Source organism: Lactuca saligna, chromosome 5, assembly GCF_052625555.1.
Source record: "Lactuca saligna cultivar CGN05327 chromosome 5, ASM5262555v1, whole genome shotgun sequence".
In the NCBI taxonomy this organism is placed as follows: domain Eukaryota; kingdom Viridiplantae; phylum Streptophyta; class Magnoliopsida; order Asterales; family Asteraceae; genus Lactuca; species Lactuca saligna.
This window is the reverse complement of record NC_136421.1, coordinates 312,419,669-312,436,028: the sequence shown is the minus strand read 5'-3', so window position 1 is coordinate 312,436,028 and position 16,360 is coordinate 312,419,669. Positions and strand designations below refer to the sequence as shown.

Sequence of the window (16,360 nt, the reverse complement as noted above, 5' to 3'; positions counted from 1 at the left end):
GTCAATTTTGAATTATATACACTAGATTTAGGGTTTGCAAGTATTGGATGAATTGCATGTACAATAGAGAAGCCTAGATCCAAGCATCAGGGTTTGCATGAGCATATAGGATGTTATTTTGTGTAAAACCCATCACGACCATCAGTAACGCACAAAGCAACAGGAGCAGAAACATGGGCTGATACCTGAGTGAGCTGAGGACACTCGGTATTCCTGTGGCCGGTCTGGTTGCAATGAAAGAAAATCGCAAATCCATTGGGGTAGTCCTTCGCTATATGTCACTCTTTGCCACATTTGTAGCAAATCCCTGCTCGACAAGATCCTTCATGACTCTTTCCGCACTTGCCACAAGTGCGGCCCTTCTGGCCTCTTGCTATCGTATCAGCGGGCTTAGCCCGCTTCATCGTCGGTTATGATTGCACTGCTCTCCTGTCTCTACCCAAAGACCCCCTCCTCTCTAACCTGAAACTCCAACTCAATCTCCCTCCTCCTGGCATTGGTATGTAGCTCAGCCAATGTCCGAGATGAAGAGTTCACCATGAACTCCCGAATATCTCGCCTCAATATGCTCAAGTATTGGCTCACACATGCCTGCTCTGTAGACACGTTCTCAGGGCAAAACAATGCCCTCTCATGAAACATCCTCGTAATCTCTGCCATGCTTTCTGTGTTCTTCTTGAGAGATAGAAACTCCTGGGCTAATCACTCCCTCTCCACCTGGGGAACATACTCATCTCAAAATAGTTGTGTGAACCTCGTCCAAGTCACTTCTGCATGGTCTGCAGGAGAATAATCAGTCGTCACAAACCTCTACCAGTCCTTCACTCCCAAGGAAAGTTGGTTCAACGCAAATCGAACCTTCAGGTCCTCAGGGCATGAACACGTATAGAAACATCACTTAATATCAGAATTCCATCTCATAGCAGCAACCGGGTCCTGGGTCCCATCGAACTCTAGTGGCTTCGTGTTGCTGAACTCCCAAAGCAACAACGAATCGCCCCTTGAGGCCTTGTAGCAGCTAGGGCTGCAGTGGTTGCGGCAGCAGCAGCCTCTGTGACAACAACATATCGCTTATCAAAAGTCTCAATCAGTGTGATATTAATAGACCCGAACATCTCTGGTATGGCCTCCCTAATAGATACGGCCACCTCCTCAACAATGATCCTACAGACCTCCTCGTCACTAGTACCACTGTCCCCAGGGTTGTTGCTGGTAATCACCATAGTGCCTCTGAAATACAAACAAGAAAATCATCAGAGACTAGCTCAAACACACATACTCAATTACCCACCCCTACATGCTCCTTATCATCCTAAGGTTCTTACTTGGGTCGCATACAAATTCGGTGCTTTCATTAGTACGGGCCCAATACTACCTTTCACACCAACCTGTAGTCGCCCCAAGTCCTCCTCCGAGGATCCTAATTCATAAGTACTCTATCCCTCACGGATATCAAACTACTGTCTTAATAGACTCCTCAAATGCTCATCTAGCTATCTCTCCTAGATTACTCCTCGACTAAAAAAACTCTCTCTAAAAGATTCTTGCTAGGTACTCCTACTCAGCACATACACAGAGCAAATAGCGGATGATATCAATCAATAGCATCTCCTAAGCTAAGGCATCATGAATTAGGCAACGCTAGCTCTAAATTCCTGAAATACCTAGTCTATCCTCTAGCATGCAACTCTGATATCTCATAAGTATCTCATAATATAAACAAGTAATGGTATTTTGGGAAATCACCGTTTAGGCTCTGGCTGATTGTACACACTACTTCATCTCGTTTTCTCTTAAAAGCTCTTACTCATTTTAGAAAAATCATTTCTTTTTAGAACATTTTCTCAAATCTTCAATTTGATTCCAGTCATACCCGAGGGTACATCTGAATCCCTTAAACCAAGGCTCTGATACCAACTTGTAACACTCTAAATTTTCAAATAAAATTTTCATTTTCAAAAACACATAAAACACAATCTCAAATTTCGCAAAAACACAATGTATAAGTTGTTTAAAACATAAGATAACAAAATGTTTAATAATATCCCAGAATCCTCAAAATCATAATTTGTAGCTCGTGTGTACAATCAAGTCGATGCCTTCCCGCGATCCTGAGAGATACCTGAAACACATTTCACACAACACTGTAAGCACGAAGCTTTGTGCGTTTCCCAAAATACCACACACATGTAATTAGCCTCTCATGGCCATATCTCGATAAGGACCCTCTGGTCAATGTGTCTCAGTGAAGACCCTCTTGTCTTACAACTCGGGTTGGACCCTTCGGTCCTAAATCAATAAGGCACAAAATAATGTACATCATAAATCACAAAGAATAAAATACATGATATCACATAACTAAGTATAAGCATATAAGACCTTCCGGTCACATAGTATTACCACTCAGGTAAGTATAGTGAGAAGACTCACCTCGTACGTAAGCAAGTAGGTCCCGTACTCAACAATCGGTCTAGACTCCGCCTACATATCATAATAATCTCTATTTAACACTTTATAACAACAACTCTAAGGATGTTAGGCTAACCTATTTTCTAACTCTCGAAAAAGGTGAAAGACCATCCCCCCCCTATTGTCTCCATAATCCATATGTTGACCAAACCCTAAAAGTTAACTGAAGTCAACACTCGAGTTAACAATCCATGTTGACCGAACTTGTCAAGTGCATCTATGCGACTCGCCGAGTTCCTTCGTTTCTCTGAAATATCAGGAAAATCCAACTCAACTCGTTGAGTTATCGCACCAACTCGCCGAGTTGTAACACATCCTGACTATTGGGGAAAACCCTAACCAACTTGTCAAGTTGGCTCACCAACTCATCAAGTCCCCTCAATCCATTCTCTCATTCAGACGTCTTTAAGCAAGACTAAGGCCCCATACTCTAGATCTAGCCTTCTAAGGCTGAAGTATCACGTAAAGCTACAAGCTTTACGTTCATTCATGGTATTTAAGGCTCAAAATGTCAAAACAACGCTCTATAGAGGGTTTAATGCATGAAAGTTCGCTAATAGATTGATAAAGCTTGAATCTTTAGGCCCAAGGGACCTCATACTGTCCAGATCTAAAGTCTCAACTTCATGACATGCTCAAACAACTTAAGGACTCAAAGAGAAGATGGAAATGGCCATAAACTCCTTAGTGAAGAGATTTAACAAACAAATGGTTAAGGTGATAACTTTTTACCTCCAAATAGTAGCTAACACTGAAAGAATACTGGATCCAAGGGCTCCGTCTCGTTCCAAGCCTTTTGCTCCTCTAACTCCTTCCAAGAATGCACTAAAACATACAATTTTAGCCTCTCTCTCTCTCTCTCTCTCTCTCACTCTCACAGATGGTAATAACTCGATTAGGGTTTCTCTCAGTGTGTTAAGGTGATTAGGGAGGCAGAATGAAAGGCTTAAGGTCCTTTAAATAGGGCACAAGCCCTGAAAATTAGGGTTTTCACACTCAAGTCCTACTCATCGAGTTCGGGTCCTACTCACTTAAGGTCAATCGGTCCTTGTTATTAATTGTGCTGGAGGTGTTGTTGATTAGAAGATCATGGGTATAGAGATTTATGAAGATGTCCCTAAGTTCTTAAGGTCAACGAGAGATAGATAAATAGATAGATAGATAGAAAAATAGAAAGAGAGAGAGAGAGAGAGAGAGAGAGAGAGAGCCCAATTCTGATTTTTAATTTTTAATTAATAAACTATTAAAGAAAATATAAAAATTACAAATAAATAAATAAATAAAAAGAGCAAAACAGTCTTTTCAAATTCTCCTAGGACCAAAACCACAATAAAATCTAGATTAAGGACCATCCATACAAGCTGAAAACTTTTTAGATCCTATCAAAAGTTTTTTAAATACCACACAAACCAATTTTATAGTTTTGTGGATTTTTTTTTGGTTGTTATAAATACAAGTCCTCCGATATAGGGATGTTCGTTTGGATAGATCGGTTTGATCAAATTCAATCAAGTGAATCCAAATTGATTTCGGTATTCAAAACATAGATCCGAATAGTACAAACTAAATTTAAATCTGATCCGATCCGATCCAATTACAATTTGGTTGGATCAGTTTTTATAATTCGGTTTTTAAAAAACTAAAATATTTTAAAACGACATATAATTATAATATTACCGAATTTTACACAAGAAGCAAAAACAAATTATTTAGTTACGATTTGAAATTTATAAACAACTATTAAAAATATATATTATATTTTAATATTCTATAGATAAAAAACTTTTGATAGAAAATATATATTAATATTTTTTATTAGGTGGAAGTTTTTGAACCTATTTCAAAAAATAAATTACAAAATTAATAAATAATTATTGATATGTATTAAAAATAAATAATAAAAACTTATTATTTGTTTTTTTTTAACTATTTGATTTTTATTTTATAAAAATCATAACCAATAAATAATAATTTGTTTTTTCGAAAAACAAATTGCCGAACGGTTTTATCTAAATAATAATGCTCATATAAACGTTCCATTGCGGAATCATACCCGCTGTCGGATATCCTAACCGACTGGACGACAATTGATCATATGTAACGCCTTTATAAACACCAACCAAATCTTCTTTTTGTCGGATACATACGATGCCAGTCAATTTTGGGCTTATGGCTACTCCATTAACGACTGTGAAAGCTCCCATTTTAGGGAAAATGAGTGATAATAATATCCAGTCTGTTTCTAAATTTTCCCGGAATTCCATCAACCTATATCCTCCAAGAACCCTAAAGGAAGCTTTCATTTCTCTTGCAAACAATCTCATTGACCAAGACACACGTTGCAATAACTGTTTAGATAATGCATATTCGTTGATCCTTGAGCGGTGTTCCACACAAGAATCTTTATCGCAAATCAAGCAAGTCCATGCCCATGTGTTGAAATCTCGGTATGTAGTAGACACAACTTTTTTAAGTACTAAGCTTGTGCTTGCTTATGGGAAATGTGGGGCTTCATTGGATGCTCATAAAGTGTTTGACAAAATGACTGAAAGAAGTATTTTCACTTGGAATGCCATGATTGGATCTCATATGACAAGTGGAGAACATATTGAGGCCATTGAGCTGTTTTTGAATATGAATGCGTTAGGAGTTCATGCTGATGCTAGTACTTTTACTTTGATTCTTAAGGCTTGTGGGGAGCTTGAAGATCGTTGTTATGGGGTTCAAGTTCATGGAATGGCTACAAAATTGGGGTTTCTTTGTAACCTGTATGTAAACAACTCATTGTTGGGAATGTACGCAAAATGCAATGATTCAAATTCAGCAATGCTGTTGTTTGAGAAAATGAGTGGGAAAGCAGATGTGGTTTCATGGAATTCGATAATTTCATCTTATTCTGCTTCTGGGAAGACTGTGGAGGCTTTGAGATTGTTCAGAGAAATGCAGATAGCAGGGGTTGTGCCAAACACATATACTTTTGTTGCTGTTCTTCAAGCTTGTGAAGAGTCTCCATATCTGGTGTTTGGCAAGGAACTTCATGCTTTCCTTTTGAAATCTAACCTTTATCTAGATATGTTTGTGGCCAATGCACTGGTTGTTTTATACACAAAAAGTGGTAAAATGAAAGAAGCTGAAAGGATTTTCAATGCTATGGATAAAAAGGATAGTATTACTTGGAACTTGATGTTATCAGGATATGTTCAAAATGGTCTTTATAATGAAGCTATGGCTACATTTCACAAAATGCAGGTTGAGAGTCGAAAACCTGATCGATATTCAATTATAAGCATGATATCAACTGTTGGTCATTTGGGGAATCTGTTAAATGGTCTTGAAGTTCACACATATGCCATGAAAAACAGGATGGATTCTGATTTGCATGTTTGTAACACACTTATTGATATGTATACAAAGTGTTCCAAAATGAAGTATGCAGAATCCCTTTTCAAGAGAATCCGTTCCAAAGATAACATTTCTTGGAAAACCATCATTTCAGGGTATGCCCAGAATGGATATCATTCAAAGGCATTAACTTTATTTCGTGAATCTCAAATGAAAGGAATTGAAAGTGATTCCATGTTGATTGCAAGCATTCTGCAAGCTTGTATTGAGTTGATGTGTGATTCTGTTGTGAAAGAAATCCATGGTCATATGATACGAAAAGGGTTATTTGATATTACCCTTGAGAATACACTCGTTAATATATATGGAAAATGTGGATGCATAGATTATGCTTCTCGTGTTTTTGAACTCATTAAGGTAAAGAATCTTGTTTCTTGGACAATCATGGTGAACAATCTTGCACAAAATGGACTTGCAGATGAAGCTGTTGATGTTTTTGTTTCCATGAAAGAAACCGGAATCGAACCTGATTCCATTGCACTACTTAGCTTACTCTCTGCTGTTTCCGATTTATCCACACTAAAAAAAGGAAAAGAGATTCATGGATATTTAATAAGAAAAGGTTTCATTCTTCAAGGACCAATTTCGAGTTCTCTTGTGGATATGTATTCCGCTTGTGGAGCTTTAGAGGATTCATTTAAAGTGTTTGATTCCATTCCAACCAAAGATTTAGTCCTGTGGACAAGCATGATTAATGCATATGGAATGCACGGAATGGGAATGGAATCGGTTCGATTATTTCACCAAATGGTGGCTGAAAAAGTTTATCCGGATCATGTAAGCTTCTTGGCAATTCTTTATGCTTGTAGTCATTCATCATTGGTTGATGAAGGAAAAGCTTTTTTCAAATCAATGGTAGATGAATACGCTTTAAATCCATGGCAAGAACACTATACTTGTATGGTTGATCTTTTTGGTCGTGCAAACAACTTAAAAGAAGCATTTAAGTTCATTGAAAACATGGAAATGAAACCTAATGTTGCCATTTGGCGTTCTCTCATTGGTGCATGCAAGGTACATAATAACATAGAATTAGGAAACTTTGCATCGAAAAAACTTCTTGAGTTGGATTCGGGTAGTGTAAAGAATTATGTTCTTGTATCAAATTTCTATGCTTTTTGTGGCCAATGGGATGATGTTGGTGACATAAGAATGAAAATGAGAGAAAAGGGTTTTAAGAAAGATCCTGGTTGTAGTTGGATTGAGATTTGGAACAAGATTCATGTTTTTACAGTGAGGGACAAATCTCATCCGGAATCGGATGAGATTTATGATAAATTAGCTCAAATTAATGATATGTTAAAGAGGGAAGAGGGGTATTTAGGGGAAATTTTTAATGGGCATAGTGAAAGATTGGCGATTGCTTATGGATTGCTTAAAACAACCAAAGGGATGCCAATTCGTGTCGCAAAGAACCTTCGTGTTTGTGATGATTGTCATGTTTTCAGTAAGCTTGTTTCAAAGTATTTTGAACGAGAGATTATTGTTAGAGATGCCAATAGATTCCATCATTTTGGGTCTGGAATATGCTCTTGTGGAGACTTTTGGTAATAAAAAAATCGCCATGTCATGCAATTTGGTGGTAAATCTTGTTGTATTATTGTGTATCCATCCCACAAAAATTTTTTAGTTGCCTCACATTGTCCTAAACATGATATGATATGTAAATCAAGTAAACATGTACATACATAGAACCTACTATGTGGCAGAGTTCAATCAATATTTGAAAAGAGAAATCTTAAGAAAAGCTCTGAATTTTTTTCTAACAAAAAAGGACATAACTTGTTGGAAAATTTTCAAAATTGGGATTTTGACTGAAATAACAGATCGACCGGTTGCAGTGCTTTTTTCTTTCAAACAGAAAGCAAGGACTTAATCAAAATAATGATCAAAATCAAAGAGTTTTTCTAAAAGTAATTATATTTATATATTTTTTGTATGTACTTTCAAATCCATTCACCTTTTTCTTTTTGTCATTTTGTTGTCTTTGATATATATATATATATATATATATATATATATATATATATATATATATATATATATATATATATATATATATATATATATATATATATATATATTTGCTTTTTTTTTTGTTGTCTTTTATTAATTATTATTATTATTATTATTATTATTATTATTTAAAAATAATTGATTTGTTTTGATGTCTCTTTAACTTTAGCTATATTTGTTTTTCGTTCAAAATATCATTATGTTATTTTTTTTCATCTGGATTATCCTTGTGTTAAAAAAATTACGAACAATTATATGTATGTTTGTGTGTGGTGTTTATTTAATGGCTATGAAAAACGCATCAAATTGATAACAATAGATAGTTGAAACGTAAAAAATAACACATTGATAGTTTGAATGAAAATATAATATATGAATAGTCCGAACGAAAAAACAACATAAAGATAGATGGATCAGAAAAATAACACAACGATAATCAACTAAAAAAGATAATGTGAAAATAATCCAAACGAAAAAAGTAATACATAAATAATCTAAACGGAAAAAAGTAACACAATGATAGTTAGTTTGAATAAAAAAATAAAACAAAAATAGTCCGAAAAAAATATTTATAATATTAATATTAATAATAATAATAATATGTATTTGTTAAAAATATTAAAAAAATAAAAAACAAATAACAAAAAACAAAAAACAAATAAAAAAATAAAAAAAATAAAAAACAACAAAAAGCCAAAAAGCTTTAGCGTGTGCCTTTTTTTAGCAAAATCGTCCAAGATATGGAAGTCAACTTCAATATGACTGTCAAACAGAAAGCAATCTTTGAGTGTCTGCGGACGCCTCATGCTCAAAATTTTCTACTAACTATTCCTATAGATGGTCTTGGCCAACATATATCTCCTGTGGAGTACCGAACTATCCTTCGTTACCGTCTCATGATTCTCACATTCCAAATTGACGAGATATGCCCAGTTTGTCGCAAGGCATGTTTGGATACCTTTGGGGAACACGCGGTTCATTGTAGAGAGCTCCCTGGTTTCAAGTATAGACATGATGTGGTTCGGGATGTTCTCTTTGATGCTTGTCGGCGCGCTGGTATATCTGTGAAGAAAGAAGCGCCGTGAACTTTTTGACGGACCCGCAGGATGACAGGTCCACACTTAGATCGGGTGACATTTTGGTCTTTGGATGGATAGGAGGGAAACATGCGTGCGTGGATGTTACTGGTGTCTCTCCTCTCGATGGTTTGGGGAGCGGAGGTTTCGTAGTTGGGCATGCCGCTTTGAAAGTCGATGTGTGTAAAGTGGTAAAGCACGAGAATGCATGTAGAGAAAATCAACATATGTTTGTTCCTTTTGCATTCGATACATTTGGTTTTCTCGCACCAGAGGCGGTGGAGCTCCTTAATAGAGTTCAACGGGTCATGCATTCTAATGTCATATTTCCTAGATCTACAAATGTTGTTTTCAAAAGAATTGGTTTTGCCATCCAGAAAGGGCTAACGGCGCAGCTTGTTGCCCGTTTGCCTTCAATCGATATGTATAATTAAATATAATTTGAAAAGCATGGTTTCATTAAAAAAAATAGAAAAAAAAATAAAAAATAAATAAATAAAAGACAAAAAGAAAGTAGAAATGGGAATTAGGGTGTAAAAAAACCTTATTTTATTTTATGTAATTCTTTTATTTTGTTTAATCTTATTATATTATTATATTTTAATCTTATTTGATTTTCGCAATCTAAGAACAAATTATTTTTGCATTTTTTTTAACTAGATGATTTGCAGAGAGTATTATTTTATTGGTTTTTATAGTATTTTTAGTGTAATGTCGTTGTATTTTTTTTTTTTCATTTTAATGTAGGTCCGCATAAAATAAAGAGTATTGTTTTTTACTATATTTTCAAAATTCAAATGATATTTTAAGTTCTTTCTTCATTTTGATATGATGGTGTTTTGTTTAAGAATTGTTTTTTGTTTGCAAAAAACAAAAAACAATTCTAAGAGAACTGTTTCAAAAAAAAATCTTGAGAGAACAAATTTTTAAAGGAATATCAAATGGAAAAAAAAAAGACATACACAATCTTCAAAAGTATTACATCAAAATAAAAAAAGATCCTACTATAATCTAAAATCATTCTTTAAAATTGATATATATTTCAAAGAATTACATTAAAAAAATGTTCTTTTAATAATGTGTTGTTATTTTGAAAAGAATACAAATTTTCTTCATCTTGAATCGATTACCCGATGAATTTCTAATTTTACTAGTCATTCGTCAATAATTTGTCATATTTCTAGGTAAGTTTATACAAAAATGATTCTAATGTCTATGAACACATGATCTTTCTTCTTTCTTTTATGATATATTCTCGTAAGAATCGAAGATGGTGTAGGTAATTGATGGTCAATTGGCGGTGGCGACGATCTCAACTGGTGTTCCTTTAATAATATTGTGGGGAAAGTGCTTATTATATTCACTATATTTTATAAATATATATATATATATATATATATATATATATATATATATATATATATATATATATATATATATATATATATATATATATTCATTTTCGGAAAAAAGTCATTTTATTTACAAAAGAAGCCACTGAAATGTCATTTCATTTTCGAAAAAAGTAAAAACCATTGGCGGATCCACATAGGGTCCAGGATATCCCTCAAATTTTGTCCGATAACATAATCTTTTTTATAAACTTCTGTTTTTTGTTGTGGTGCTACCCCGGACAAAATTTGGGCTACTCAAAAAAAAAATTTGTTATTTACAAATTATAAATCTAATTTTCCAAATACAAAATATTTAAAATAATCAAAATGTTCAATAAGTTTAAGTGGACCAAACTTTTTAAGCTCAAAAGACAAAGTAGTTTAACGAATTAAAGAAATGTAGAAGCTCATTTTTCTTATTTTGCAAAAAAAAAAAAAACGAAATAACCAAATTGTGTTGCTGGCGATGTCCGTTCCTCCCTCCTCTATGCACTCACGACTTTATGTTGTTGCCTTGACGACGATTTGCTGTTGCTGACAATTTTTTCGACGAACTCCTCCAGTGGTTAACTTTTACAATGAAACAAGTAAGTAAATAAATAAAACTCAATCCTATTATTTATTGTTAGGTTATTTCAAAATCTATTTTTTAGCGTTTTGTAACTGTGTTGAAAAATTAGAAATTAACAAATAGGTTTGTTAAATTAGAGACTTACGATTTGTAGAAATGGGGAATCACCACTCTTTTTCTTTAGTTTATTGATTATTAAAACTGGTTTTGGCCGTTGCAATCGCAACCATTGAACTATGTTTTTCTGCTATGAAATTGTTGAAGACCGATTTGCATAATAGAATATGTGACGATTTTATGAATGATGTTGTGATTTTTAGTGTAGAAAAGGAAACACATGATAATGTTAAGACCGAAAATCTAATTTTTTGCTTTCAGAAAATGAAAGAACGAATATGTGAACTTTAAAATGTAACTTTTGATACTTTATTATGTCTAATGAAATTGTGGTTTCTTTTCTTATTGTATATTATATGATTTTTTTTACCCATTTATTTTGATCATAACTTTGCCGCAGAAAAAACAAATGCAACTCGATGAGAGTTTTTTTACCGGCTAAAATGGCAAATATGTAAAGATTCCTTGGTTTTGTCTCTTTTTTTTTTTTTTTGTTAAAAAATATTAAGCCATGGCTTTTTTATAAGTTTTTCTGAAGATTTTCTAATTTAAAATGAATAAATAGACTTTTTACAATTTTTGAAAGCTTGTATCACCCTGAAAGCAACTCTTAAATAACTGTTTTTGTTACATAAACTTAATGGACAATTTTAGCTTTTATTTATTTATGTTTGTCTTGAAAGTCTTAAAGAAAAAAAAATTACAAAAAGAGCCATAAATTTTGAATCTTTGGGGTATGGATAAGGTTTGTTGTTCTGTGAAGAATCAAGAACGATAAATAATGTAGAGATAGTAAGTACAAAGGGTAGGAGTTAAAGGAGTTATTTTAAGGCACATCAGCATCAACTGATGACAGGATCTTGGTACGGGTTAATGGTTATGTATGCATCATATTAATAAACTCTTATTTATTTATTTATTTTTACATTATAAAACAAATAAAAGTCACTGTATATATTGTGAATTTGTGATGATGGTGATAAATTAATTGATGAAAATGGTTAGGGCATGGGATGTGGTGGGAGGCTGGACCATGCCATTACTGCATGTGGGCTGATTCCTTTCTCTTTATTTTTTTATATATCATTTTAGCATACCAAGATGAAAGATGAATCAAAGAGAATATACAAAGATCCAGTTTCAAATTTCAATCTTTCTTTCTTTTTTTAGCATAATTTGAAAAATCCATGGGAAATATTTGAGCGGGTTGTAAGTTTGGCAATAAAGGTTGTACCTTTGTAGTGGGTTTGTGATTCACAGGTATGGAAAGAAGGGTATCCTTCACAGTCTGAATCCTGTAAAGTAAAAATAAAAACAGAGAGGACACTTGGGAAAGCAAATTTAACAGGAAAAGAAAAGGACCACGCTATATATCTATACTACATATACACACAGAGCCTATGTTTACAGTTTACATACCTATACACACACACACTCTACACACTCTGCTTCACTTGAATGATTTACAGTTGAACATTTACTACTGTCTTGTCTACTCCTTTATCAGCTTTTTCTTTCACGGACTTCTCCCCAACCAACAGATATGATACATATGTGGCTTAATTTCACACATTTGTTTGTGCATGCATAGCTTTAACCTCATCACTTCTTCTTTTGTTTTGTTGGTACATATGAAACAGGAACGAAGAAAAAATAAGTCATAAAAGTTTAACATGAACCATTTGGGTTGTTGAAGTTTCATAGGAATTCACCTTTGTTAAATCCAAACGTTTCTGCATCCACAAATTCCTTAGGTGTAAATCGAAACATTCCTTCATACTTTCACCACTTTGTATTTATAATATACATTCAAATTTTCCTATTCTGTAACCTACTTATCTTTTGACCCAAAAAAGTTCATATTAACATACATTCAGTGTTGTAAACCTTGGTCTACTCAGTAGAGTACTCGGAATCGGAAATGTCCAAATTGCTCAAAAAAAAACAAGAATCGGTTGAACTCGGTCTAGCATACAATACTTTGTATGTAAGATTATTATGCTTATTTCGTATTTATTGTATACCTTAATCACGTTTGTTACTTCATTCCACTCTTTAAGACAAAGGTACAAGTCTTCCTTGCATATGAATATCACTGAACACAGAACATTTCTTGAATGTTGCTGCTAAGTTTATACATAGGATAAGAAATTATGAGAATATTTTTCGTGATATTAGGCTGGAGGGAGTGGTGCCACCGAAACCGCACTCCCTCATATGCCACGTAGATACCAACTCAGATTTTTTCTTATTTCATCAACTAGAAACGGCAATAAGGAAGTGGGAAAAAGGTTAGAAGAGAAAAAAAAAAGATAATTAGTTGAGAGAAGAGAGAGATAGTGTAAGTAAAAGAGGAGAAAGAGAAAAAAGAGTGCGGCCATGAACTACCGCACTGCGGCCAAAACCGCACAGAAACGCAACCTGGGGACGGTGTGCGCGGCTGAGGTGGCACAAACCGCGGCCCCAGACCGCAGTCACACCCTCTAACCTTAGTGTCACCGGCAAGTTAGTGTAATTGGATTAAATTAGATTTTCAAATTGGGATTTAAACTATGATTTAATAAAAGTGATATAGTGCAAAATGCATATTTGTATATAAATCGAATTTGATTTTGTACACAACGAATTGCGAAGTTGGAGCAGCCAATGCTTCTTGGAGAAGGGAAAACTGATTTTGGTCAACCATTATCCCCTTTGTGAGTGTAAATAGATGATATATTCTGGTTTTTGGGCTAAAATGAATATAAATAATCCTTCATATCATCTATGTAATTTGCTTTATTATTGTGCTTGATTCAAAAGTGTGTTTGATAAAATATCCTAGATTGAATTTGGAGTAACCCAGGAAATTAGGATCGAAATATTTATCAATGAGAGTGAACTCACACGATTTTTAAAAAATCCAGATTTTGATCATCATCCGATCTTGTTTTCTACCATATTTGTTAACATTTGCTACAACTCACCCACCCTCAAAATGATATCTTCCTCTGAATTTCATTGTTTCAAACAATAAACAATAATGTGTATCCTTTCATCATGTAGTATTTCATTTCCCAAGCGAGTTTGGTAGAATACTTTGCTTCTATTTTACTAACACCAACTCCACTTTTGTTTACTAATTTTTTTAAAGCTTTCCATTGTGGTCTCTCGTTCCACTATTTCTTTACATGTAGCCGGAGTTTTTCCTAAACAATTTCATTAGCAATAGAGGATGTATGGAGATCTTCTTAATAAGCATATTGTTAGGTCCCAAATATAGACTAAATTCGTTTTAGAAGCCAATTAGAAAGTTACAATTTTAAATAACTGAAACATCAAAGTATACATAATAGTTGGTTACATCTTAGAAATCATTAAGAAATTACATTACATAATATAACTAGACATACTACCATATCAGTGGGGGCAACATACTCTTATATTAATGGGACAATATACTCCCATATAAATGGGACAATATTTTGAGGTCATTACATCATATAGATCATTTCAACATAATAATATTATTAATACATGTAAATGGGACCGTGTTTGATTTTAACTCTAGTTGTGATTTTAGGAATATTTGAACCATAGATTGATGAATTAATGAATAAGAGTTTAGATCATTAATTTTTGTTATATTAATATGCAAATATGTTCTTTAATATCAAATGATGTTTACATAACCAAAATGTTTATGAATTAATAACTTCAAATATATCATTTTGATGATTTCAAGAATGTATGAAGATGACGAGTTCATTTAATGCTTTGAATCTAGTCATGCTTTGTGACGGATTAAATCATGTAAATAATCAATCTATAACATTAAACTAGTTATAAATAATCAAATCTAACTACTAGATGAGGATATATATATATATATATATATATATATATATATATATATATATATATATATATATATAAGTATTCTGGTTGATCAAACATTGATTAGGAGTTTATGAACACATTGTGAGAAATGTGATTTAAGTTCACGATCTTCTCTTCATTTTTAGCTTGTGAATCACTATTTTGGTGATGAGTTTAGATGTTCTTAGTATGTACAACATGTTTAAAATAATATTAGATCATACTAGTGTTTTGGTCAAAAATTACACAAGTAGTAATCAACTAAATTGAACTCGAGACTCTGATGTTCGAGTTGTATAATAGTAAATGATAAAGAGAATGACATAATGATTAACAAGGAAAGTCCATGATTGTTGCTAGTATCTCTGGTACAAAACCTTGGGAGGTGAGAATGATCACCCGCTTTAAAATTTTTATTAATGTAAAATGATAATTACAGAGAATTTTAGTGAGAACAAGTGAGTAAATTCGTATAGTAGGCTTAGAGTAAAAAACAATGTGTTGTGTGCGATGTCAATTTATAGTCTAAATTAGCCAACAAGATATCCGATATTTTCGGGATCCTCTATGACCAGCTTCACGAACGTTATTTGACTGAATATTTCGGGTCTTTAGCATAGTTGAGATGATTCATCGTTGAGAATTGGTCTTCCATTGACTACTTCTGCATATGTATTAGTTATGAAAAAAATACAACCGTTATAAATGTTAATAAAAATAATAATGGTAGTAGCTGGGATCCTGAGGTAGCTGAGGATCATGGATATTTGATGAACCTGAATATTTTGAGGATCCTGGCCCAAACCATTGCCCCAAAGTTATTCTTGAAAATATAAGAGTTAGTTTCGTAAATATTAAAGAAATAACTTAAAGTAAAGAGATAAGAGGAGAGAGAAAGGTAATTTTCAGAATTAACCCTCAACGACTTGGTAACTTTGAATTTCAACGGACAGATACCTAGCCATTAACAGTCAAATCAACCTTAATTCCTTAGTGTAAATAGACATGATCAGTTTCTTCATTCTTTATTTATCACGTTCTTCTTTTCTTTACATGTACTACTTTTCGAGTATCGACGATTTATCAGAAGGTAATTATTTCTACGTTTTGATTTCTTTCAGTATGGTTAGAAAAATGGTCGTTTCCCGTAAAAGTATCTTAGCCCTCCCTGACGATGATTTTATCGATCAAGGAATCCTCTCTTATGAGGAGACGTGTTCTTTTGGGGACGATGATATTGAGTCACTAAGACTCAACAGAGCCTTTCCTTCTGAAGCTGTTTTCAGGCTCTTCGATCCTCTCATTCAGCCTGACTTCGTTTCTTCTACTTGGGTGTGCTTTCCTGAGTACCCTTTCTCTTTGGGTTTAAGATATCCTTTTCCCGAGATTGTCTCTGAATTCTTTAGGGTGACCGAGATTTCGTATATCCAGGCCATGCCAATTGTCTGGAGGATCCA

General features: G+C 33.6%; 1 protein-coding gene across 1 annotated transcript; it reads left to right on the top strand.

Annotated features, from left to right (window-relative positions):
• The first annotated feature begins 4,519 nt into the window (after nt 1-4,519).
• OTP86 (Tetratricopeptide repeat (TPR)-like superfamily protein) lies at nt 4,520-7,698 on the top strand. Its single transcript, XM_078997150.1, has one exon. The coding sequence runs from the start codon at nt 4,618-4,620 to the stop codon at nt 7,420-7,422; it is 2,805 nt and encodes a 934-aa protein (XP_078853276.1). The 5' UTR covers nt 4,520-4,617; the 3' UTR covers nt 7,423-7,698.
• Nucleotides 7,699-16,360: the final 8,662 nt, after the last annotated feature.

What these genes read in the sequence shown, in the direction of transcription:
- OTP86 (XM_078997150.1), top strand. Translation starts at nt 4,618, where the DNA reads ATGCCAGTCAATTTTGGGCTTATGGCTACTCCATTAACGACTGTGAAA.